At 40.4% G+C, this 25398-nt stretch overlaps 1 protein-coding gene across 8 annotated transcripts; it reads left to right on the forward strand.

Moving 5' to 3' along the window:
- The first annotated feature begins 2325 nt into the window (after positions 1-2325).
- On the forward strand, positions 2326-25329 carry LOC148335288 (uncharacterized). 8 transcript variants are annotated; one of them, XM_088297701.1, is made up of 38 exons: positions 2326-2457; positions 2915-2996; positions 4127-4157; positions 4236-4281; positions 4370-4460; positions 5241-5260; positions 5335-5440; positions 6041-6065; positions 6584-6674; positions 6755-6885; positions 6989-7052; positions 7869-7944; positions 8027-8051; positions 9410-9698; positions 11118-11267; positions 11338-11385; positions 13221-13288; positions 13422-13627; positions 14339-14366; positions 15792-15951; positions 16204-16221; positions 16815-16847; positions 17006-17104; positions 17181-17335; positions 17560-17763; positions 17943-18151; positions 18381-18431; positions 19211-19297; positions 19383-19447; positions 19889-20011; positions 20122-20263; positions 20350-20509; positions 21636-21733; positions 21832-21915; positions 22222-22340; positions 22427-22573; positions 22714-22912; positions 23759-25329. In XM_088297701.1, exons 2-38 carry the CDS (start codon positions 2916-2918, stop codon positions 23969-23971), a joined length of 3942 nt encoding a protein of 1313 aa, XP_088153827.1. In that variant the 5' UTR covers positions 2326-2457; position 2915; the 3' UTR covers positions 23972-25329. The 8 variants fall into 8 exon arrangements, with proteins under 8 accessions (XP_088153827.1, XP_088153829.1, XP_088153830.1 ...); XM_088297703.1 differs by having other exon boundaries at positions 17009-17104; XM_088297704.1 differs by having other exon boundaries at positions 16207-16221; positions 17009-17104.
- The last annotated feature ends 69 nt before the right edge of the window (positions 25330-25398 follow it).

Consider the following 25398-nt stretch of genomic DNA (forward strand, 5'->3'; position numbering starts at 1 on the left):
CCCAACGGAGTTATATTGTGGTAAAGCATTGCTCGTGCCAAAGCTGTGTTGAGATTCACTTCACGGTATTTAACTAATAACTTCTTTGCTCTGACTTAAAGCAAAAGCTAGATCGGCATCCGTTACAATTAGGTCTTCAGTATATTCTGAATCACGAACAGACCAGGGTCTGGTTTCCATTTGGACCACATGCTGCAGATTTAGTCGTGTCGGAGCATGAAGAAGGGAGAGAGAAATGTAAAAGAAGAAATTGAAAATGTTGAGGAGGAAATGAGATGAGAGTGAAGTGAGGGGTCTGCCAGATTTTTTTTTTTTGGGAAAAGGAGGAGTGAGGGACGAAAAGAAAGAAAGAGGGAGGAGCAGCGCTGGCGTTGTGCCTCTTGACCTACATGAGTGAAATCCCACTCCTCTTTTTTTTCCACTTTGTTGCCATTAGCAGGAGATGACTTCCTCTTCCAACTGCTCCCTTCCTCTTCTATATTTTTGTCCACTTTTCTGCAAATTCCCAGTCTCACGCTGTCTTTTTGTCCCACATGTATTAATTTGAGCGACATTCTTCATCAACATGAACCTGAAGAATGTTAAAAAATTGACGCCCAATCTGTACTCTGTGAAAAGCCAAAAATGACAGATGACACACATCTACGTTTGCGTTCCTTGGATTTTTCCCTCTACAATGATTTTTTTTATTTTAAAAACCTTATAAAAATTTGTAGTGTTGTACATATGAGCAGGCGTATATTCTAAAAGTGTTCATGCATGCAGAGCATGTTGTGTATGAGGGGGCCTGCGCGCTCCTGTGTGGACTTTGTTAGAAAATTGACAATAAAATTCACCCGGTAAAAACAAAAGGATACCATAAGTTTTTTCCCCCTCCTTTCCTCACATATGTTAGTTATTAAGTGGAGCGTTTCATTTTCCAGAGCTTCTTTAATGTGGATTATGTTTTTCCACCACAAGAGGGAGTCGTTTCTCAAAAGTGACCTAATCCACATGGCAATAAATTACTGTTTCGAACCAAATGAATAATTTTTTTGTTGTTTTTTTTTTTAGATAAATTATCCAAGTGACCTGAGGGCTGTAAATATTTTAGGTAAGTGCATTTTATGTCTTCTACTGTGTGTTTTATGCACGTTGGGCAGTTTTGTGGTGAAGGTTTCCCAGTTTTCAGTAAAGATTTATTTGATTCAAAGTATTTTTATGTTTTTATTTATTTATTAATTTAAAAAAATATGTTCTTCTATTGCAGTTGGCTTGAGACCAATTCATGGTGTACACCGCCTGTTGCTCAATATAATAAGAATAGGCTGAAGTTCACCTGCAATGGTAATGAATAAATCAGTGAATTGATGGATAAATTATTATTGTTTTTTTAAAAAAAAAGAACTTTCCGTTTTGATATGTGTGTCATTCAGCATTCTGTCTGTTTTGAGGCAGTGAGTGCCCCTTCCTGTATTTCTTTGTGTCACAGTTAATCAGGATTATCTCGTGTCTCAGATCAGCCATTGCAGCTTTGGCGGCTTTCTCTTTCTTCTGCTTCCTGTTTTTTTTCTCCTCACTGTTGCCACAACCACACTTGTGTGTTTTACTTCCTTTCCTCTTCAACGTCTGAGATAGAATGACCTATCATTCAGTCTGTCCTCCATTATATCCAGATGTTGAGTTAATATTGAGGCCAGTGATGGTGCCATCTTCCTGTTCTCGCAGTTTATCCCCTGCTGAGCGCATAATGGGATCTGCAACCTGCAACCTCCTCAACCTTAGACTGTACTCCTCTTTCTCCTGCAAAGCACTGGAAGCTTTAGAAGGTGACCTGCTGTACCCGATGAAGGTCTTCCTACCTGACGCACATAGTTTGTTGCAACCTATGTGTAAAAATGTCCATTAAAAAAATAATAACAAAATCTATACGTATATATATATATATATATATATATATATATAATTTTTTTTTTTTAAATGGACATTATTTGGTGTTGTTTCCAATTAAAAAATGCGCATTCCATATGAGTCACATGACCACAACAGGTACTGGCCATATTTTGTCCAGGTACTCTATGTACAGTATCATGCTGAAAACTCCTCTCAGACAAACAGTGCATGAATCATACATCTAGTAGGCATTCGAAATTTAATTTATAAGACAAATATGATTAAGATGTAAAAAGTACGACGTGGCTGGGACAAGTAATGATTGAATTGGACGGCCTCGTCGACAGCGACAGCTTCCCTGCCGAAGGTAGCAACAGTTTGCATTGCTGAGATCGGATGACGTCATCATCACGCTTTACTCATCCTCAATCTGGCTTCGAGTCCAGGATTGGGCCTTAACCTTCAGGTGGTGCTCCTTAATCCAGTTAGGCTCGGGCAGCCGCTGTGGAAAATCCCTACAGAGCTGTGTCGCGTTGTGGATCTCTTTCGACACCCGGGCATGCTGGCCCACCTGTAGACCCTCAGGTAGGAAACTGCAGTGTTGACTTTGATTCTAGTTCTGATGTAGACAATTTTAGAGATATTTAATTCACATACTATCTAGCTCAAGAACAATTCAGTAGCCTGATGCGCTGTCGCAGACGTGGATTATCCTAACAGGCTGATAAACTGTAACAGGAGACGCAATAATTAGCACAAGTGTAAATCTTCAATCTTGATCCTTATTCTTTCTTAGCTTTTATGCTGCTTGAATCGAATGGAAGACAAGCTGATGCATTTCTATGATGCCAAAGCTGTTGTAGATGAAATATTAAAGTAAATGCGAGAGCAAACATTGGATTAAAAACGTGCTTCATCACATCTCCTTAACTGCTCCGAAGGGCTCTCGATCAGTCGACTGAATTATCGTCATTATCATTGTTGAATCTTACCAAAGGTCTTGTGGGTGTGTTTGCGTGTGTGCGTGTGTGTGTTTCAATAGGATGTTCAACTGGGTGGTGAAAGTGGTCCCCCATCCCCCTGGATCCCCTCAAACGGATGCAGATAACAAGAATCCTGCTGGGGTAAACAGTCACACGCACACACGCACACGCACACCCACACCCACACACGCACACACGCCCCCCCCCCCCCCCACACTTGGCCATTTGACCACTTCCATCCTCTCATTTATTGGTCAGAGCAAGCCAAGTTTGACCAGGAAAACGCGATTGTTATGATCTGAACCCATGAAAACATTTAATAATCATCATCTTCGTTGAATATGATGTATTACTAGATTGATATTTTTGTCATACAATTGAATGAATATTGATTCTGAATTCCTCTATTTGATGTACGTGGCTTGGTTGCATGCCGATGCAGTCGACAAACAGTCCCTGGCACCTGGTCTGGTGATTCATTTCTTACGGGTTCAAGATTTTTTATTGTGTAGTACAGTTACTCAACTGCACGTTTCCACTTAAGTCAACATCTTTAGATAATCGAATATAGCCTGCCATGGCTAGTAGGAACAAATCGTAATGCATAACAGGTGATGTGGATAGAGGGAGGACGGAAAAAGTCACTGGTGCTCTTTCATTCACTTTATTAAAGCGGCTGCAACACAATACAGTAATCAAAAGCATTCTTAGCACGCGTGCCAGTAGCCTCAACAGACGCAGGCAGGACCTTATCCACTACCGTAAATGTGCTACGTGACTTTATTTTTCATTTTTTGGGGTGCACGACACTGGACATTAGCTGCGCATGCGTGTCACATCACGGATGCGTTGTGTTCACAGAAGTCGCATTTATTGCTCTATATATGTGAGCAAGTCCATAAAAAGACAACTTGAGCTTCATTTCCTGTAGTGTCAACGTAGCCGTAATTTCTATGGTGTAGCGTTTGTGGGTTGCTTTGCGAAGTGGAAAAAAAAATACATGTACCTCACATGCATATACTGTATTGGTGGTAAAGTGTATGCATGAAACTTTCAAATCAAAGTATATACCGTAAATTCTTGGTTGCTAATTTGTGAATTTTGAGAGTCTCGAAAATTGGGTATTCGATATTCGATATTAGGTAGTGATATTGGTTGTATTAGAGGTAGATTAAGAGGGTCCCTCCTCAAGACCCAGGTACCAAATGCAGAGATTTTGTAAACAACAAATATGTCTGTGAATTCTCTAAACACTTTTCTCCATGTCTCAGATTAAACAGGAATGCTCCAAAAGCAGAGATGGTGAGGATTAAAACATGATATAATCTTTGATTTCTTGTGCGGGTTCTGATTTATTCTAATACCAATTCTGTTTCACAGCCAAGAGTCCTCCACTCAAGGGTTCAGGTGATGCTTCAGAAGACAGGTAAACTTTTTTCCCCCTATCTTTCAACAGTTATTAACGTGTATGTTCACATGTACATGTACAGTATGTTGTGCTTTTTGCTGTACAGTCAGTCCCAGGCAGGAGTTTTAGGTTGGCTGTCCAATGGCTTTGCAAGCACCCTGCCTCAGCCTGCTGGTTCCCCTCACCTCGACAACAAGGTGAGGAGTTCAAATACTCTTATAGTCTATGAACGAATACAATTAGTAGGAACTGATGCATTTTTTTATTCAGTTAGGATATTTTGTAATGGGCCCAAACTGGACTACTTTCTGATAAATTACATAAAAAAAAACTGCCGGTAAATGTTGCAATTCAAATGCCCTTACTTTCTGTAAATTCAAATAGGATAACATGGTTCGGTTATATATAGACTACGAACAAAGTACAAATGCGTCAAGAGTCCATGATAGATGGAACGAAGAGAAGACGGTCGCTTCAAAATTAATTATTTTACAGTGTAGAATAATAAATAAACCGAAAGTACTGTAAGTTTGCTTTTCTTTCAGCAACTCGGTCCAAAGTGGGTCCGCGGCCCCGTGGTTGGGGACCACTGCATTAGAGAACAGGCTATCGTAGGGTTGAGCAAACTTCATCATATCTGTTTAAAAATCATGCAGGTCTGTAGGTGTTGATATAGTACATTACAATTTTTTTCCCGTGAGTACCGCTCTTTCTGCTGAATCTAGTGGCTCACTGCTCCTATAAAAACATTTTGATATGCCCAATTAAAGTTTTGTGAAAATCATTTAAGAAGTAGTAATTAATGAAAAATTCTTTGTTTTTTGCTTAATTCTCAAGAGAAAAGATTTCAAAAGCACTGAAATATCACTGACTGGCATATGCATGCATTACATACATAATACAATCAGTTATGTCGAGCAGGTTAAGCTTTTCTGCCTGTTAATCATTCAAATATGTTTCCATTTTCCCTCCACCAGTCTGTCAGGGATGGAGAAAGGTAAACCTTTAACCAGTAAACCACACATTCTGTGGATGTCGCTGGAAGATGAATTAATAATGTCGGTATCTCAGGTCGGGAGTGATGGGATGGGTCACCCAGAGTCTTACCAAGGTGCTGCCACAACCCGACGACAAGTACAGAGAAGTCAACAATGGCAATCAAGAGGAGCATACAGAGGTGAGAGGTTTTTTTTTTAGCTATTTTCCATTTGACTCAAAGAACTTCATGATGGGAGTCGATTTTCAAACTTTAATCAGGATCAGTCTGTCCTGAAACATAAATGGTGGGTTCAAGGAGTTTAGAAGGGCTTTACCCAGTTAGGCAGTTAACCTACAATTTAAACCAATCCTTCATAAGCTGTTGTATCTGCTCTTTGCTGTCCTTTTAGTTGAAATGTAAATAAAAAAAAAATGAACACTCCATTCACCTAATATCTGCGAATTAATCATTTTCTTCCATGTTATTTGTTTCTCCCTTTGAATTGATTTAAAAAAAAACACCCTCAAAATAAAAAATAAAAAGTTTGTTAAAATGACATCAGTAAGATTTTTTGGTCATCCTACATTCACAAAATTAATCTGTTTTTTTTTACGATGATGCCTTTGAGTAAAAAATTTCCGGTAATTTTAGAGAACGAAATGTTTTAACTAATTTCAGAATGCTAACATTAGCATTGATGCTAGTACCCAACTCAACAATTGACCATGCGAATGATTTTCAAGCTGTTATTATGATTCCAACAAGATTTTACACCTTTTTTCTGTGTGTGCGTTATAGGTGTATGAAGTTGCTACAATGCCAGGTAAGTTATGTCTTTGTCAGTTTGATTGATAGATACACGCGTCCTCATTGTTACGATGTTCCCAGCATTAGTCATTTCGACGTTCCAAATGTTGTGTATTACTTTACAAAAGAAGCCATGCTAAATTAGGACCATACTTACAGTTTTTTTTTAAATTCATAGCCTAGAAGTACTTTCTCTACAAACACATTTATTTTAGGTTATTATGACTTAATTACTGGTTTACTGTTCGATTACTGCATGTTCAGATTCGTGTACACACGCAATTTAAAAAATAAATACAATAAAATTGAAAACACACTCTGAAGGAGGTGAAAGTCTCGCCAAAACATGTCAGGTAAAAAATTTACCTAAAACGAAATTGTCAGCTCGAAATGAATCAGTCAAAATACAATAAAATTGAGCTCTTGCTGATATACTCCGTAATCTTTTTCCCGCATTCCAATTTAATCAACATTGTACTTTAATTTCATTTGTTGATTAATCTGTAAGTAATTCTGCAATTTCCATGTGTCCAGATTACGATCCACTCCCACACATCCCAGTGGTGGAAATGGTGTCAGAAGATGAGGCGGAGGAAGATGACAGTCAAAACGCATTCCCCCCAAAGTGAGTGTTATTCAGCTCTTGCCGTCCATTTTTACACCGTCAACGGTGAATGTGACGACAATCGTCTTTGTCTGCTGTAGCGTGGTGACGTGGATAAAGCAGAAGATCCCTCAGCCAGTTCTAATCCCTGCTAGTTCCGTGCCCATGGAAATAAAAGCCAAAAAGACTCCCCGCTCATCTTTGGACAAAAGTACATACTTTACGTTCCTTGGTGGGAAGACTCACATCATCTTTTTTATTTTTTTGCACATCGCAGTTGACTTTCTGGTTTGGTCACCCATTTTTTTTCCCATTTCATGTAATTTCTGCCGCAGTTCTCTCTCCACCACCTGAATCTCTCAGTGGAATCTCTCTGGACACCGACAGCAAAGCTTCAGCGTAGGTTGACCTGCTTTAGTTTTCGCCTTGCATGCTTCAATTTTTTTTTCTGCATCCTTTTTTTCTACATGAAATCCTCACTTTCTCCTTATCTTCTCCTTTTTCTTTACATCCTTTGTTTTCATCTATTCTCTCTTTGTTTTTTTCCACTATCACAGACTTTCTTCTTAACATACTTTTTCAACATTACATACTTTGTATTGTTTTCCACATTTCATTCATTTTCAATTTTAAATTATTTCTTTTTATTTTGACATACTTTGTTTTAAACTTTACATACATTTGTTCATCTTTACCTTTTTTTTTAATTATTTTTTTTTTTTTTAATAATTTTCTCTCTAGTGATCTACAAATACTCCCTTTGTCCCACTTTTGGCTTTTGCCAGGAAGCAAAAAGTAATGCAAGTCTGCCAGACCAGCAAAAATGAATGTGGATTTAATCTGAGACACTTTAAATGGTGGCAGGTGTGTGCTGACTCCCATTTAAAATCAGTTTGATTGCGATTAGTTAATTCTGCACGTGGTTATAAGAGGCTGTTCACTTCCGCAACCACCTCTAATCTCGTTGCACACTTGAGTACAATGACAATAAAGGGATTTCTGATTCTGATTCTGATTACTTTTATTTCCCCTCTTTAAAAACAAAAAAAAAAGTTGTGCAGGTTAGTGGTGGACAAAGAAAAAGTTTTAAAATGAGCATTGTCTCATTATTTATAACAGAAAAAACTAGCATTTTAAATGGAGTGTGTCAACTTTTTTTTTTTTATAAAACATGAAAGTTAAAATATAGATGTTAATTAGAGTTTTTCTTCACAGGGTGGTTGGCTGGTTTGTGTCAGGACTTGGCTTGAAGCTCCCTCAGCCTGTTCTTCCACCCCAAAATGACACTGAGGCAAGTCTAATTTTTTCCCCTGTTGACCGCCAATCGTGCATCTCTTCATTCTTTATCCTAACATTGTGTGGTCTGCTCACAGGCCACAGCAGATGTTCTAAAGAAAGGTGAGTTGCACTTTGTACTTATACTCAGTAAAAAAAAACAATCCCCTCCACTAGCTTGTTGTTTTCCTCAAATGCCACAATTCACAGTTCGGCACAGTAGTTATATTTCTTTTTTTTTTTTTCTTCACAGTCAGGACGTTCGGAGCCTAACTCAGTACCTCTTCTCCTTCTGTTTCAGGGGGGAAGGCGCTGCGAGCCCCTTGAACAGCAGGAGGAGACGGCTGGGGGATGCTCCCGTTCTCACGCATTCATAGAGACATTTCTCAACACCTAGCATTAAGCTTTGTGGCACGACTGCAGCTTCTTAATACGCACGCAATGATACACACGACACGAGGCAGCTGGAAAATGTAACGAGAATATTCAACTCACCTTACTGTACTCAATACAGTTCAAAATGAATGTATAGAACTTGTTGAAGGCTCATAAGAACCAATGTGCGCCCGACCATTCACGCCTGCCCCCCCCCGCTTTTTAAAATTATGTTTCTCAGGTTAATTGAGAACTCAAAATTGTCCATTGGTGTGAATGCAAGTGACAAACTTTGTTGGGCCATCAGCATAGGATGAGTGGGACAGAAAATGGACGTTCTCCATCGGTATTCTATTTCTCATTTTCTTTTAGTCCATAACATTGGACTGTATCCATACTTGTTCCATTCATGCCACTAAGTCATATACAAAATAGAAATCGATGAAAAAAAGATGACGCAGTCCATATCATAAAGATCGTGATTTAATAAAAAATCGAATGAAATAAGTTCATTTTCCACATTTCTGACAAAATAAAGAAAATGAATGTATGCTTAATATGATTAAATGGCAGCTATGCATATATTTTTGGTGTTATTAGTTGGATTACATGAAAAAAATATATTTTTATTTAAACCATGTTCTATAATGAACCCTATTTATACTGATTATTAAGAGAGTTACTGACATAAATGTGTAATATGTTATTCATTCATAGCTACGTTCCATTAGACATTTTTGTGCATGTCATTTATAAAAACATACTAAATGTAATTAAAATTCTTGCGTACTGAATAAGGTCTGTTTTGATGCACTTAATTTGCCTCTTTGGCCTTGAACTGTGAAATGTGGCATGTGGATGTGTGTTGTGTTGTTTGAGGGGATGTGAATCATCCTTTCATTCTCAAATTGAAGCAAATATGTTAACGAGCTGTCATGCAAACATGCTGAGGTGAATAAAAACTCACTGTATGAGAAGTGTGAATTTTCTTGTGTGACCCACCTTATCTCAACACCCGTGTTATTAGAACACTGCAAAAATGTAAAAAGTTAATTTTTCCACTATGTTCTCCTTTCACGCAAAATGATCCTGCTGTTCTTTGCCAGTCTCGACCAAACTCGATCCTGACATGGTGTTAGAAGATGTGGATTCCGATAACGAGGGCCATGACACCTCAGCCCACACACAGCAGACCACAGCACAGAGGAGACGGTCCAGTTCCTCCACGCACCGCCACAGGTGTGCTGAGACAAACCAAGTACCACAAGCATCCCATCCGGCTTTGGCTCAAATTCATCAGGAGGATGCTGAGACCCAGACAGGCCGCTGGACACCGTTCATTGAAAGCATCAAGCGCGAGGCAGAAGATGTGGCTTTGGCCACCATGGAGGAACGGTAGGTTCTAGTAAGGGTCATTATTATTATTTTTTTTTATTTAGACTTGCAATTTGGATTTTGTGAGATCGGTGATCAAACCAACAAATGACGGTTAAAATAATTTTTAAGAAATGTAAATAGAATAGTATAGTAGAAAGCATTCTTCAGACTAATCAGTCTTTTTGATTGGTTGTTTTAATTTGTATTTTTTTTGTGCAAGGCCAGATGTGTCAGAATTCTGGAGGGGCCACAATTTCATATCAATGCTACTCTTGGCCCACATAGGACCATGCACTTTTTAACCAGATCCCATGTTGTATTGTATAGACAAAATCCACTGTCCTAACCCAACAACAAAAGATTTGAAGCAAATATAAGGATAACCACATACTGGGATTCGTTTTCCCTGAGCACTAAACTGCTCCACAACAAACCCACGTTAAGCCTACTCATGTTGTAGTATGGGGAAGTACAAGATGTAGCATAAACGTGAATAAGCACTGTCTGCCATCTAGTGGGGATTGGTGATATTACAATTTAAAATTACATGCGCCAGGAAATTTACACATTTGCTTGTTTAATTTTTTTTTGTTTATTGTTTTTTCATTGTTTTTAAACATTTTGTTTTTTCCACCATTTAAAAAAATTTTCATAGAAAATGTACAATGAATGTTTAATTGTTGTTTGGTGGAGAATTTGCGGGTTTAAAAAAAAAAAAGATCTCAAAAATGTTTTTTTTCTTTCAGTTTTTATTTATTTTTTAAATTAGTCAAGGAGTCTCTCTGGGTGTCACCGCCTCTGCTTTAATCATAAAATTATCATCAAAAAGATTATTTGTTTTTTAAAGCTACGCTGACACTGAGTTTTTTTTTTTATTTCTATATTCAGATTAAAAAGTTATTCTACCCACTTAGCGATGCAATGTCTCCCAGGAATTTAAGCCTTCAACCATTTAAAGACCCTCGAAACTAAAATTTTAATAATATTTGACTATCGTGTTGCATTATTCAAAATGTTTTTTGAAGTAAATTGAAATTGAAGAATTCACTGATTGGCTGAGATTGACATTACTCCCAAAGTGAAGTTTCCTGAGTTCACATTAAACAAAGATTTAAAAGAGAGATTAATTGTTTTTAAAACAGTTTGCAGGTGTCTTAAATGATGCATCTGACATTCTTTGATCAAAATACACAATGGAGAAAACATAAAGCACAGATAAACGTATTTAACAACAGAGTGAGAATCGAACAGTTGACCCTCCAGTTACGGGAAAATCTGCTCTTAACTCCGAGCCACGACATAAGAGAGCCCCCACCTGCCCTCCTTGGGATTTACTTGATTGTTCAAAGTCCCATTTGCCCTCTGTTTGATACCCAAATCTAAGATGAGATAAGCGTGGCTCACACCCAGGACACTCAGCACAAATTGTTTGGTTAGTTTGATGCAGGAGCGTGTGGAGATGGCCCTCATGGCCACAGAAGTGGCGAGACAGACGGCTGAGATGGCCGTACGTCAGCTGGCCAGCGAGGGTCAGTCCATCAAACTCTCGCTGGGGAGCCAAGAACTGCTGGAAGAGCCTGATGCAGAGTATGTGTAAATTTTCTTCACTTTGTGTGTGTGCGCACAGTTGACACACGACTGTGCTCACTTTCTTCAGATTGCAAGATTTACAAGAAGAGAGACAAGAGAATCGTCAAGTCATCGCGTAAGTTAACGAGGGTTTTAAGGAAAGTCAATGTTGTACCCTTGGGTGCTCTTTGTGCTCTGTGTGTGCAATATATTGTTGTATCATTAATTTGTCACACAAAATGAAGGCGATTCACATCACCGTCAATGTGTGGATGAAATCTAGAGTTTGATTAAATCTAAAACGAGATGCGTCCAACTCGCTCTACAGTGAGTCTGATTTTCTGATCTCGTTCCAAATCCCATGAGTGTCTTGTTATGTGACCTGTGCACACGCTGCCTCGGTACCACAACATCATGCCCTAGCAACCGCAGCTTCCCTTGGCAACAGCTCCGTCTGCCCTCCCCCTCTTTCACGCACCAGCCTCTCCTTCCTCCGTCCCCACGGTTCCCACGGTAACTGCACACCTGCTGCTGCTGTTCTGTATGTCCTGACGCGCAAAAGGGGAAACGAGAGACATACAATGGAATATTTGGCTAGATTTGAAGGAAATCTCTATTTTTTGAATAATCTGCAATCTGAGTTTTTGTGAATCAGATCCCTGATGTTTTTTTTGTTGTTTTTTTTTCAAAATAAACACATCATGAATATTGGTGGATAAAGTGAGTATTACGTAAATCGTGACCATTGCCTTATGTCATCAGTTGTCGCTTACTAATGAATGTAAACGGAGTCTTACTTGGCCACTTTGATGATGTCAGTATTCTAAATTCTCTGTTAGATTTTTTTTTTATGTGATGGCTAAATCACCTATTGCCACTGCTAATAGTACATAGCAATAAACCTGCCTAAAATTGGGGAAAGTCCATGTCTACACTCACTACCGTGGGCAATGTACTAATTTTGATTACTTAATGAAGACACAGGGAGTAATTTTATTAACACGGTTGCTATGGGACTTATGAATAATGACATTTAAAAACTGGATCGTTTACAGATGATATTATACAACACCATTAGCAATGGCTAATGTAAAAATGTTTGTTTTTGCCTGGTAGTTAAAAAATTGTTATAAGAAACACAGTGAACCAATTAAAGATCGAGACCATGGGCCCTATTTTTGGATTCACTTGCATGTGCACTCGGCGAGGAAAAACAACGGTACATCTTGTTGAGTTGACCGTGTTTGTGAATTTGGCAGCTCACGTTGAGCCAAGCTAGGCATTTTAGTGGAATGAAGGTGTGGCGCCCATCATAATTTGGTACCAGGAAGTACACTAGGTTTTAGACCAAGTGAAAGTCGGTCTAAGTTGTGGCGCAGGTGCCATAATATGATTTTGGTGGATTAGATCCAGTGTATGTCATGGTATTTAATTCATAAATATGACATCAGCATGAATCAAACCCTCTGAATCACTGCAGAAATCAATTCATTAAAAAACATTATCATTATTGCTGTCATCTTGAATATATTTTTAAAAGCTCCCCACTGACCGCGGCACAACTGGCGTATGTGTGTGGTTGGGGGGTTTGTCACTCGCACAATCAGGGGTAGGAGGCGTTCTCCAAGTGCTCGCTTCACAGTGGCCAACTTTACGTAATCGGCAAGCCAAGATCTTCTCGCGGTAGCTCCTTATAAACGTATTTTGAACACGCCAACGACTATAGCAAGTCCGTTATACTGCCTCTCCTGTTGAATTTAAAGGGAATGAGGGGAGCTACTTTGATTGGCTGGAAATCAAATATGTCCATTTCTAACTGGGCCCCGTCTACAAAAATACCATTGAAAGATAACTTCAATGATGCGCACAATTAGATTGCACTACACAAAATAGCAGCGCTTCCCTCCATATTAGGTCATCTTGAAGACTTACTTTTAAAAAGTCATAACAAAAAATGCTTTCACCCTGCAGAAAAGAGGAGCTTCTTGTTATTGAGGAGCACGAGGAGAGCAAAGCTGAGGAAACCTTCATCGAAGAAGGTATAGAATTGCAGCCACAAGCAAAAATTGCACGACACACACTCTTTTCGGGACAAGGACATCGTTACATACATAATATTTGCATCATGTGATGACACCAATTGTTTTTATATGATGTAATCCAAAATGTCAGACAAAGGAGAGCTTGAAGAGGAGGTCGAGCCGCGAGCGATATCCCCCTCTCCCCCTCCAAGACCTGAACCAGCGAAGCCCTCTGAGCCTGCGCATGTTCAACAAGCCGTGGTCCAGAGCCAAGAAGCAGTTTTACAAGCTGAGCCTGTTACCAAGCAGCCACAGAAAACTGACAAAGACATTCAAGATGCCAAGACTGATGAAAAAGTAATGGACACTCATGCACCAAACATATTTTACTCAACTGTTTTAACTATATTAGAGACATAAAGTTACAGTGGTGCCTTGAGCTATGAGACTTAATTTGGACAAGTTTTTGCTTTGACTTAAGAGTGCAATTTTAAGATATGAGCACAATTCTACAATTCCGTTCAGTTCAAAATAAGCAGCAGTTTGACTAAGTGTGAACAATTCATCAGAAGAGGCTTCCAGCTGTTTAATGCCACACCCACTTAATTGTCACAGTAAGACAAAACAAAGAGAATTACCGTGTTTTGTGTATAACCACACAAGTAAGTCCAGGAGCACGATGCTAATAAACCTTGCAAAACGCCATTGACATGCTCGCGTTTACCATCAAGAGACGCGGTAAACACTGACTTTGTCCAACGCCGTATGTTGTGTACACAGGCAATGGATTTGAACACAAACGGTGGAGCAACACATCCAAACAGATAATATAACAATAATTATTCATCTTTATCCTCAAAATGCCTAATATTAAAGCATCTGTCTGAGTCCGAGAAGTCTGCACAACTGTATACCGCCTCCCGGTGGCCAAGGTGTGGAAGGACTTTGAAGTTCCAGAACAGTAATCCTTGCAAATATTCATTTGGGTTTTCTTCTACCTTCACTTCCTGTGGGTATAAAAATAAAAAGTGCCATGTAGGACTGATTTATATATTCTGTCTCTTGCAGGAGGATGCCACTAACGACGAGTGTGGGGGTAAGTGTTACGCATTTGGATGTGACTCATTTTTACAGTGTGTGCCTTTTGTTGTTCACCAATAGACTACGTTAATGTACAGAAAAGGAACATATTCAACTGAAGCGTGAGCACCTCTCGATAAGAGCCCGACATTAATGCTGACAGTATATGTGCTATCCACTTGTCTCCTCTGTAGCGCCAGTAAACTGCAATGCATTTAAGAGCTGCCTGATGCGCATCCCTCACACCTCAGAGTGCCTGGGCAATATCAACGCCTTCTTCAAAGAGAACGGCATCTCCCGTCCCAAGATCCCCCCCATGCCTAAACTACCCGCCCAGCTGTCCGACATCACCGAGCATTTACCCTCTCTGCCGCCCGAGCTGCGCCAAGAGCTCTCTCAGATCCGACTCACGCAGGTTCCTCGAGACATTGCCCACAGTCTGCGCGAGCTCTTGCCCGCAGCCTCCTCGGTCGGTTCCGGTCTGACTACGGTACACCAGAGCTTGGCAAATATTCCTCAGAAGCTCTCTCAGTTTCCCAGCAGAACGCAGGAGTACCTTGGCAACATCCGGAGCCGTCTCAACAGCCTTATGCCTCACGATGCCTAAGAAACGACAGCAACAACAGCAAAAACAAAAACAGGATGTGGAACTCAACCCTTTTGCTAGACAAGGCCCTCTCCCTCCTGCGCACCATCAGCTCCGCTCCCGCTCCCCGTCTCCGTCCTCACCCAACGGCAGCGCCCTTGACTTGCCAAATGTTCCCGCCTACCCCCGCCTGCCGCCGATTGTCAGCCCCCCGTCGAAGCAACTCATCTCGCTGCCCCGCCAGCTTTCAGGTCTCTCTAACCCGGCCTTCTTCATCGAAGATGACTCACACATTTCGCCATTAAGACGCACAGGTGAATCAGTGGACCCCAAAATTCAACTTCTTTAATTACTATTCGATTAGGTTATTGTATAATAAAGGTTCATTGATGACTCTAAATTTTCCATCGCTTTGAATGTGAGTGCAAACTATCATTTGTCTCTAAGTACGCTATGATTGACTAGCAACCAGTCCAGGATGTACCCGCCCTGTGACCAAAGTGTAGAAATGAACAGATGGCTAAATGAATGCATTATTTAAAAGTGTTGCAATGTGATCCTTTTGAAGAATTCATCTCAAAACCAACTCCTTCACACTGGTCAAGAGGAAACGTTTTGTATTTATTGAGGGTGGCAGATCTGAGCCAGATGATCCAGATTGATTAAATTATTAGATGAGCTATACAATTATAGATGACCTAATTCAGAGGTCCTCATGTTCTTTTCTACGTCTTCGTCCCTGCCCTCTCAGCTCTGCTTTTGGCCTGCTTTGCTTTGTCCATTTGTGCGCGGATCTAGTTCTCGTCTCTCTTTTTAACAACCCTCCATGTCTCCTTTCTCAACAAACTTCCACAGATAGTTCTCGACTCAGCCTCCGTCCTGCAGTAAATGTCGAGGACGTCGACTCACACCGCGAGAAAGCCGGCGAGGGAAAAGGAGAGGAACTCCTCACCCCTCTAGATCCTAGGCTAAAAACCCTGACTGTGCCCGTGACCCCGACTGGAGGTCGACAGAGGTGAGAGTTAAAGACAACAAAATACTCGAGTTATGCAATAGTGGCGGGGGGGCATAGCACCAAAACGGTCTCTTTTGATTATAATCGTATTAATTATTTATTTTTATATTTTCCTGCCCTCGCCTGAAAATAGTTACATGATGCACCTATTTGAGGGCCTACAGTATTAAAACATGATTTATAAAATGTTTTGTTCAATGTGTTGATTATCTCTAATGACTGCACTGAATGTGTCTCCTTATTTTGTATCAGCAGCAAAGGAGATAAAGAGTAAGGACACTGCATGGATTGTTTGTAGTTGTCTGTTCAGCATTTGTTTGTTGACTGTAATGAGCCCCGCATTGAACTCTAGACACCGTTGTTTAGCTTCAATGTAAAATCATTGCTTGCTTGTTTGCAAGTGAAACATTTCTCTCCACATTCCAATGCGATTCGTTTGGAGTTTTATTTTTGGACTTCATTAGCAGTGATTGGAATGAAATGTTTCACATTTTCCTATTGTATACAATTTTTCTCTTCTTGGTTAGGTTGTCTTTGGTTAAAGTATCCTGCACATGCCATGTGTGTGTACACCATGGCATGTTTAGAAAAAAAACCACACACATGGTCTATGCAAAATACAATTTTGTTTGTTTTGTGAAAATGAGTTGGAAACCTTCTTGTGCTGTTGTTTTTGTTTGTGCTGATTGTTACCAATATGATTTTAGCCACTGTTGATTAGCATAGAGAGGCAAAAGTCAATAAAAGGATGCATCAGCCTCGCAGTCTGGCTGCATCAATGTGTCGACCACATTTTTGTCTCTGGATATTTTCACGCTCTCATTCTATTTCTTAAACCTTGCTCCAATCATGCACAACAACAGTGGAGGAAATCGTAGGACTGTCTGGACAAAGATGTAAGATCAATCTCCTCCAAGGTCCATTTGCCTTGTCATTATGCTGCATTCACTTCCTCCTGCTCCCGACCACCCGTGCCCATCTATCACAGTGTCACGTGCAACAGCAGATGCGGTATCAAACAGTGACTTAACTCTCTCAAACTATTCTTCCTTAGTAGGAGGCTGCAATCTCAAAGTGAGGATGATGACGAGGAAGCAAGCATACCAGTCAGAGCCTGGGCCAGCCAGTCCAGCATCCACAGCTCGGATGACCCGTGAGTACCATCCAGGCTCACACATGCATGGCACATAGGAGACGTCCCCATGATGACATGCGCTTTCATTTTGAAGCTTGCGAGAACGTCCGTCATCGTCCGCCAGTCAGACCAGCACAGCGGTCAATGAGCGTCTTCAGGAGTTGGTTCGCATGTTTAAAGAGAGAACGGAGAAGGCGAAAGAGAAACTCATCGACCCTGACAGCTCGGACGAAGACAGTATCATCCCCTGTGAGTGACACACAACCTTTTAATGCCATTGATTGCAGTTCTAAGGTATGATATGTACGTATGTATGCCTAATATGTATACGCGAGGAGGTCTGATTTATGGATTTCATCGATTGATGGATTTCATGACACTGAATTATTCTCATCATGCTGCAAACCGCAAAGAAAGTAGTCTTGTGTGACCCAAGCACTCCTCCCCCGTCGTGTCCTGTGTCCTGTCACCAGCTCCTCCGAAGGTCCAAGTGCTGCAGCCTGATCCTGCTACTCAGCCTGTGGACAAGGAAGGTGCTGAAGATCCCCCGGGTCCATCAGGAGTCAGAGCTAACAGCGAAGCAGAAGAAGAGAAGTCCGACCGTCAGGTGAAATCCCCTCAACGGACACGAGCCTTTGTGCCCTACCGTTTCCCCGCCAGCATCGACCCTTTCACCAGTGAGAAAACCCCCCTCTCCCTCCTTCGTCACCTCCAGCAATGCTCCTCAATGCAGTCATAGCATGCTTTAGTTTAGCTGTGATGAAAATTCTAAGCAAGATTCTCATTTTTGTATGTCACGGTCTCAATCTTTCAATGCCACTCGCTCCATCCTCTCTGTGTGCGTCTCTTCCTCCAGATTTAATGTACGTCCTGTGGATGTTCTTGGTAACTCTGGCTTGGAACTGGAATGTGTGGTTCATCCCAGTGCGCTGGGCTTTCCCGTATCAGACACCTGGCAATATTTACTACTGGTTGTTGACTGACTACCTTTGTGACCTTATTTACATCCTGGACATCACCGTCTTCCAGCCACGTCTGCAGTTTGTCCGTGGAGGGGACATCGTTGTGAGTGCCACTATTTCCCACAGTTAACTCATTCACTACAAGACGTAAAAAAAAAAAAATTGATCTTTGACGTCTATAGCCGTCAATGGTAGTAAGTGAGTTAATTGCTATCTCATGCTGCAAATTCTTTAGTTCTTTGTCTTCATATATTCTGAGTCTTCTGTGGAAAATATTTTTTGTTTTTAGAGAGTATATGTTTATAATTGCACATGTTGTCGTTTCTAAACAGTGTGACACAAAGGAAATGAGAAAGAATTACATGAGAACCAAACGATTCAAGGTACGAGTTTATATCTTTAGGCACTTGGAAAAATGCCTTTTGTGCGTTTGTCTGAATATTTAGTCATGTGGGATCATTTCCATCCATCCATTTTCACAAATCATTTTTCTTCCACGTATTGGGTTGTGGGGGCAGCAGCTTTAGCAGGGAAGCCCAGACTTTTCTCTCCCCAGTCTATTTGTCTTGCTGCAGACAGCTTGCGAAGAAAACTTCTTTTGGCCGTTTGTATCTGTGGCCTTCTTCTTTTGGTTACAAGCCAATCCTCATGACCAAAGGGACCATATATTTACATTAATTTTATACAATAATTTATAATTATACTGAGTAGTTCTTGAAATTTAAAAATGAAAACACTTTACATAAAAATTAATGAGGAGTATTATTTTTGGGGGGAATTCGATTTACAGTAGATTCATATATACTGTGTTATGTTTTAATAAGTTCTCTTTCTCTGTAGAAGTTATATATATTTTTTTAATGATTCTTAACGTACAGTTACTGTCAGTGTAGTGAGTTACTCACCTGACTTCCATAAAGGCCGAGTTGTTTGTTCTCTGTGTGCCTTGTGATTGACTTTGGGGCAGTCCGATATTGAGCTGTAATAAGCTCCAACTTCCCGTTCCCCCAAACGTCATAAACTGTTTAGAGGACGGATAAATCGATGGATATTCTTAGATTCACATTTTGTTTCCACTTTTGACATTTGATTATATCACTCCAATCCAAATCAAGAAGTAACCCTTCAGTGAGTGTTTACTGTGTGTGTATGTGTGTTTCAGTTTGATGTGGCCAGTCTTGTTCCACTGGAGCTCTTTTATTTCAAAACTGGCATCAATCCTCTTCTGCGCCTGCCCCGGTTACTCAAGGTGAGCGTTTTCATCCTAAAAAAAGAACTCCTTTTGGACATCATTAGCACTGAGAATAATTGTGTTTTCCATCATTGTTCGCTAGATCAACTCATTCTTTGAATTCAATGAACGTTTGGAGGCCATCTTGACCAAAGCATACATCTACAGGTGAGCTGTCTTGACCTTCTTGTTAACTTTAAGTCCTGCTCTTCTCTTTAGCAGCACACACTCCTCCATAAATGTTTGAAAAAAAAAATACCACACAGAAAGTAACTCACCATTGTATATTATTAGAATAATTTTCCAATAGAACCAATATTGTCACAATATGTCCCGCAATTCTGTGCCAATCGCAATTCATGGGAACATTTGGAAACTCACTCTACATCTCTGGCAGAGATCAATGAATAAATGTGAATTATTTGTAGTAAATCATGAAGAATTTTTGGAACAATAAAATGAAAAGTGGTTGGCATTTGGAATTACAGTCTTAAGCAATCGTGATACAACACAACTCAGCCTAATATTTTGTCCCACAACTGGTCTTAATCCTCATCTTTGGCGTTCCCTCAAATACAAAAGTGACAGTTTCTTATCTGTTGAATTTAGGGTGATCCGGACCACCACGTATCTTCTCTACTGTCTCCACTGCAACGCCTGCCTCTACTACTGGGGCTCCGCCTACAAAGGACTGGGCTCCACTAAGTGGGTGTATGATGGCAAAGGCAACAGGTCGGTGAAACAGACATTTCAGAGTCTTTTTAGTTCCACAAATGAAAGACAGCAATCAATTATGTTGAGTTGATGCAATCTTGCTTTCTGTCCATGTCTTTTTGCCACAGTTACATTCGTTGTTACTACTTTGCGGTGAAGACCCTCATCACCATTGGAGGGTTGCCAGATCCCACCACGCTGTTTGAGATTGTCTTCCAGCTCATCAACTACTTTGTGGGGGTCTTTGTCTTTTCGATCATGATTGGGCAGGTAGGTTTCATAAAATTCTCAAATTAAATAAAATAAAGTATCCAAGTAGTTACACCAAAATGCATAATGAAGGCATTTTTTCTCAGATGCGTGATGTGGTTGGTGCGGCCACCGCTAGTCAGACATACTACCGTACCTGTATGGATAACACCATTAAATACATGTCTTCATATCGCATCCCCAAAGATGTCCAGAACAGAGTAAAAACCTGGTACAACTACACTTGGCAATCACAAGGCATGCTGGGTAAGCAAATGAGACCTTCAATTAGCATTAAAGTTTACAATGAAGTGTTCCGGGTACATTTTTCACCTATTCCTGCTTGTATTAAAGCTCTGTTAGCTCTTTGTTACCATATTAGGTGTTGCCTGATACTTAAAAAAGTGTCAAATATTTTGACTCTTTCATGTAGGCTAATGGTGTAGTCAAAATATTACAAATAGTTTTCAGTGTGATGTAGTGTAGTTTAACACCACATGTTGTTAAAGTAACATCGTCACAGTGTCATTCAAAATGTATACTTGTAAAGGCAGAATTTTTAAATCTCTTTAAATAAAGGTGTACCTAATTTTGTGTCCCTTTGATATATGTACGGTATGCATAAATTAGTGGTGCTAGTCTATCCCAGTTGTCTTCGGGCAGTCGGCGGGGTACACCCTGAATTGGTTGCCAGCCAATCACGGGGCACACAAAGTCAACCATCCTCGCTAACACTCATACCTAGGGGCAATTAGAGTGTTCAATCGACCTGCCATGCATGTTTTTGGAATGTGGGAGGAAACCGGAATACCCGGAGAAAATGGGGAGAACATGCCAATATAGGGAGGCCATGACCTCTGCATTGTGAGGCCATCGTGCTAACCAGTCGGCCACCGAGCCGCCTCTTTTGATCTTTTTTTTTTTCTTTGTCATCTAAAAACGATCCAAGCAGCATTGGACAACTAGTTAACATGTCTACCTCACAGTGCAGAAGTGCAGGTTTCGATATCGGCTCCGGCCTTCCTGTGTGGAGTTTGCATGTTCTCCCTGTGCCTGCGTGGGTTTTCTCCGGGTAAGCCATTTTCTTCCCACATTCCTAAAACATGCATGATAGGTTAATGGCACATTCTAAATTGTCCCTTGGTGTGAGTGTGAGCACGACTGGGTGTATGTTTTTGTCTGCTCTGCGATTGGCTGGCAACCAGTTTGAGGTGTACAAGACGGCTGGGATAAGCCCCAAAACCCCGTGACGTTGTGAGGAAAAGTGTCTCAGATAATGGATGGATGAAAAATGATCCGATCCGAACCGTGACTGATGTGATCTGTTGCACCACAAGTAATAATGTTTTATATAAAGATACTAATAGATGTTCCATGACTGTCCCCCATCCAGACGAGCAGGAGCTGTTGACTCAGTTGCCAGATAAGATGCGTCTGGACATTGCCATAGATGTCAATTACTCTATCGTCAGCAAGGTCCCTCTCTTTCAGGTAGAAGCCTTTCATTTTTGATGATTGCATGTCATCGCAAAAAAAAATGAGCGACCAACCTAAGTCCAAAGTTGAGGCCATTGTTCTATTTTTGACAGGGCTGTGATCAACAGATGATCTTTGACATGTTAAAGAGCCTGCGCTCCGTTGTATACCTGCCAGGGGACTATGTCTGCAAAAAGGTCAACTTTACATGGGTTCATAAAGTCCGGAAACAAAAAAAAAATACACAAGACATTTGATTTAATTAGAATATTAATAAATAATGCCTACAATATCATGTCCAACATGTGTTTCATTTTTCACTCATACGGCTTTCTCTGTGCTCCAAAGTCTCAATTGTGAATTGTTGTCTGCCTCTGTGTCTGTCCTGAGATTTAGAAGAAATCTGTCCAGGTTGCAAACCCATTTCTCAGGTCATCTGATATGAGGCTCAAACTGTTGCCTAATTCTTTTCCTCATTTTCCTCTCTCGGTGTTCCTCCTCAGGGCGAGGTCGGTCGGGAGATGTACATCATCAAGGCGGGAGAGGTGCAGGTGCTTGGGGGACCAGATGGGAAGACGGTTTTCGTCACTCTCAGTGCCGGCTCCGTCTTTGGCGAGATTAGGTAAAGAGGCTTCAAAATCTGCTTTAAAAGACCCGAGTTTAAATTCATCGATTATTTGAATCCTTCTTCATCTCTTTGATTGGCAGTTTGCTCGCTGTGGGTGGGGGCAACAGGCGCACCGCCAACGTGATTGCTCACGGCTTTGCCAATCTCTTCATCCTGGATAAGAAAGATCTGAACGAGATTTTGGTCCACTACCCTGAATCCAAGAAACTGCTGCGCAAGAAGGCGAGGTATGCAAAAGATGGCTCTTCTCATGGATGGATTGAAGTATCGGGACATCTGCCTATTACTAATTAAAGGAAGTAAAAATGCTTGTCTCTGTCAGTCACATGTGCTTCTTACAAGTTCTCTTCTCATGGTTTCCCCGCAGGAAGATGCTCACCAAGGGGAAGAAACCTGAGCCCAAAGAAGAAGCCAAGGAACCTGCCCAGGTCCAGCCCAGCCCTGCCAGGCCCGAGACTCCCAAGCTGCTGAGAGCGGCCCTAGTGATGACAGAGAAATCCACTGGACTCAAAGGAGCCATGGCTCAAATCAAAGAGAAGACCAACAAGTCAAGTGTCTCGCTACAGGTCAACACATACACCGTATTCTTCATTTGGTATTTTGTATCATTTTGACTCAGTCCAAATGATTTAACAACCTCTGTTGTAAATTCGATTGTCAGTGACTGATTTTTATTTTTTATTTTTTTTGCTTTGAGTTGCAAGACCTCAAACATTGCAATGTATGGTGGCCAATGAGCAGCTGTTTGGCAAATAGTGAACAATTAATCAAAAAATAGTCTTCAGGCTGTTTAAGGCTGCTCCAAGTTGAAGTTTACAGTCAAATAAAATTGAGAAAAACAACAACTTGTATATTTAAAATATCCAAACAACTACTTATGGAAAGCCCCCCCACCTCATCCTAATGATGACGCTAATTAGCATAAATTTTGCGGCATTTTTAACCCAGACAATTTAACAGTGATAAATATGAAAGTTTTACTGATGAGCTTGAGATGAGACGGGTTGAGATATTATTATGAATGACACACCCCACTGAAATTTGATTGGCTGCAACAAACCGACAAGGTCTGCCACAAACTCAAGTCTGTCTTAGACTATTTCCAAGTGGCCAAGACTGCTTTATTATTTTCATTAATTGATTATTTTATTTTTTAGTTCTTATTATTTAGTTATTGATTGACATTTTTTCCTCTTCAAAATGCACATTACAACAAATTTGAATAAAATTCCACTTGTACCTCATGCCACCACTGTAAATGATAGTGGCACCGCTTGTTTTTTTTTTTTTTTATGTTTTGTATTTTGCTCCTAAAAAGAAACTGCCCAATTGAGGTCTGGTGTAAATTTAGTCACATGTTCAATACACTAGTGGAGGCCACTATTTGGGAAGCTTTCTCTGCTCTCTTGCAGGCGTCCATCTCGTCCGCGCTTCCATCCCTCGTCTCCACGCCCTCAGCCACTCCCGCCGGCTCCACTGCGTTTCTCTCCACTTTCGCCTGCTTCAACGACAACCCGGATTTGTCGCTTTCCCTCACGGAGGACATGCTCCCAATGCATCACAGGCAGGAGTGTATGAGTGAGGAGGAGGAGGAGGAGGAGGAGGAAGGTGGGAAGAAGGTGTGAAAGTGATAAGAACTGTTGGTAAAGTGAACATACGGGAAGAAGCAAATGACATGCCGGTGCACACAAAGGTCAACTTTGAGGGCTTTATGACTCACAGCAGATGGCATACTGGAGGGGGAACGATTAAGGACTTACATAAGGAAAGTGAGTACATAATGTCAAATCCTATTTAGAATTTAGCATATTGGTATTGTAGCTTGCGTTGGCAGATGAATCACAATACTTTACAACTTTAAATCTGCTTTGAGTCCACTTTACTGAGATGTATCATTGTTTAGGTAACGTCTTCACACAACCTCCAATATTTGTTTTTGCTGTTGTTGAAAAGTAAATGTTTACATTTTTTTCTTGCAAATTCCAAATTGCCTTAATTGATTTTGTGTCCATGTCAATATCTTACACTTGTTAAGTTTCATTTTCTTAGATGATACACAAAAGCATGTTTGTTTGTATATGAACATACACACAAATGAGGCGGTGAGATATTCAATTAGTTTGATTTGTAAAAAAAAAAATGAAAAAAAAAATTTTGTTCATGATTGTTTGTTTTTGGGATGTCCGCTGTCAACTTGTTAATGGCTATATAATGTGAAACTAAATTGTATAGATGCTTTAATTATTGAGACGGCCACATGCACGTGTGAGTAAGTATGTTTGTGTATGCTGCATTAAATGGTTCATCATCCTTATCACCATCATCATGATTCATATGTTGTGATAGTGTATATCATATATGTCTGTCTTACATTCTAATTAAATACATATTCAAGCTTAATTTGTTCGTCTGCTGTCATTCCAACAACCGGCATGCGATTTTAACTGCAAGTCACTATTGTTTTAATTTACTTCTCCAGTTTTTAAATATTTATGCAATTATTAATGGTGGTGATTTTGGCAGGTCGGTGTACTATTGCCAGTTTTCAACTTCCTTTGTGATTCAGGTTGCAGCAAAAAAAAAATAAAAATACTGGGGAACTACGGTTTCCAGTAACTAAATAGCGCAGAGTTCATTGCATGTGTGTATGGTTGGCAGTGTGGCTTCAATGGTTTGACAGCTTTTTCAGGTGCCCCATTTATTGCGCATTCATTTTTTCCACAAATCACGTCATAGTACATTCACAGAATCACTTAACCACATTTCTAAAGTTGACTCAACGGAACAGTTTGTACTTTTTGCATTGCAAAAAGTAGACAACTGCTGAAGGCCACACTACACAAGTTTCATCTGATTGTAAAAAAAATTAACCTGCTAAGAATGTTTTCAGGCAGTGGAATCTTTTTTTTAAATTGGAGTAAAAACAATATAATGTTTTGTGGAGCAGGCCCACGAGATCAGAGAAAGGGAAATTGCTTCTGGTGGAGAGATGACATGGACATTGACAAGTAAAGACTGGGTGATTAATCAATTAATCTGAGATTGTCTGGAC

The sequence above is a fragment of the Idiotropiscis lumnitzeri genome, chromosome 6, assembly GCF_059441095.1.
Source record: "Idiotropiscis lumnitzeri isolate Australia: NSW breed Sydney's pygmy pipehorse chromosome 6, RoL_Ilum_1.0, whole genome shotgun sequence".
NCBI classification, from domain to species: domain Eukaryota; kingdom Metazoa; phylum Chordata; class Actinopteri; order Syngnathiformes; family Syngnathidae; genus Idiotropiscis; species Idiotropiscis lumnitzeri.

Excerpts from the sequence above, each read along its gene's own strand:
- LOC148335288 (XM_088297701.1), top strand. The coding sequence starts at position 2,916 with ATGTTCAACTGGGTGGTGAAAGTGGTCCCCCATCCCCCTGGATCCCCT. Across the intron at positions 2,997-4,126 it reads ATAACAAGAATCCTGCTGGG|ATTAAACAGGAATGCTCCAA; the intron begins GTAAACAGTCAC and ends TCCATGTCTCAG. Across the intron at positions 11,386-13,220 it reads GAGAATCGTCAAGTCATCGC|AAAAGAGGAGCTTCTTGTTA; the intron begins GTAAGTTAACGA and ends TTCACCCTGCAG.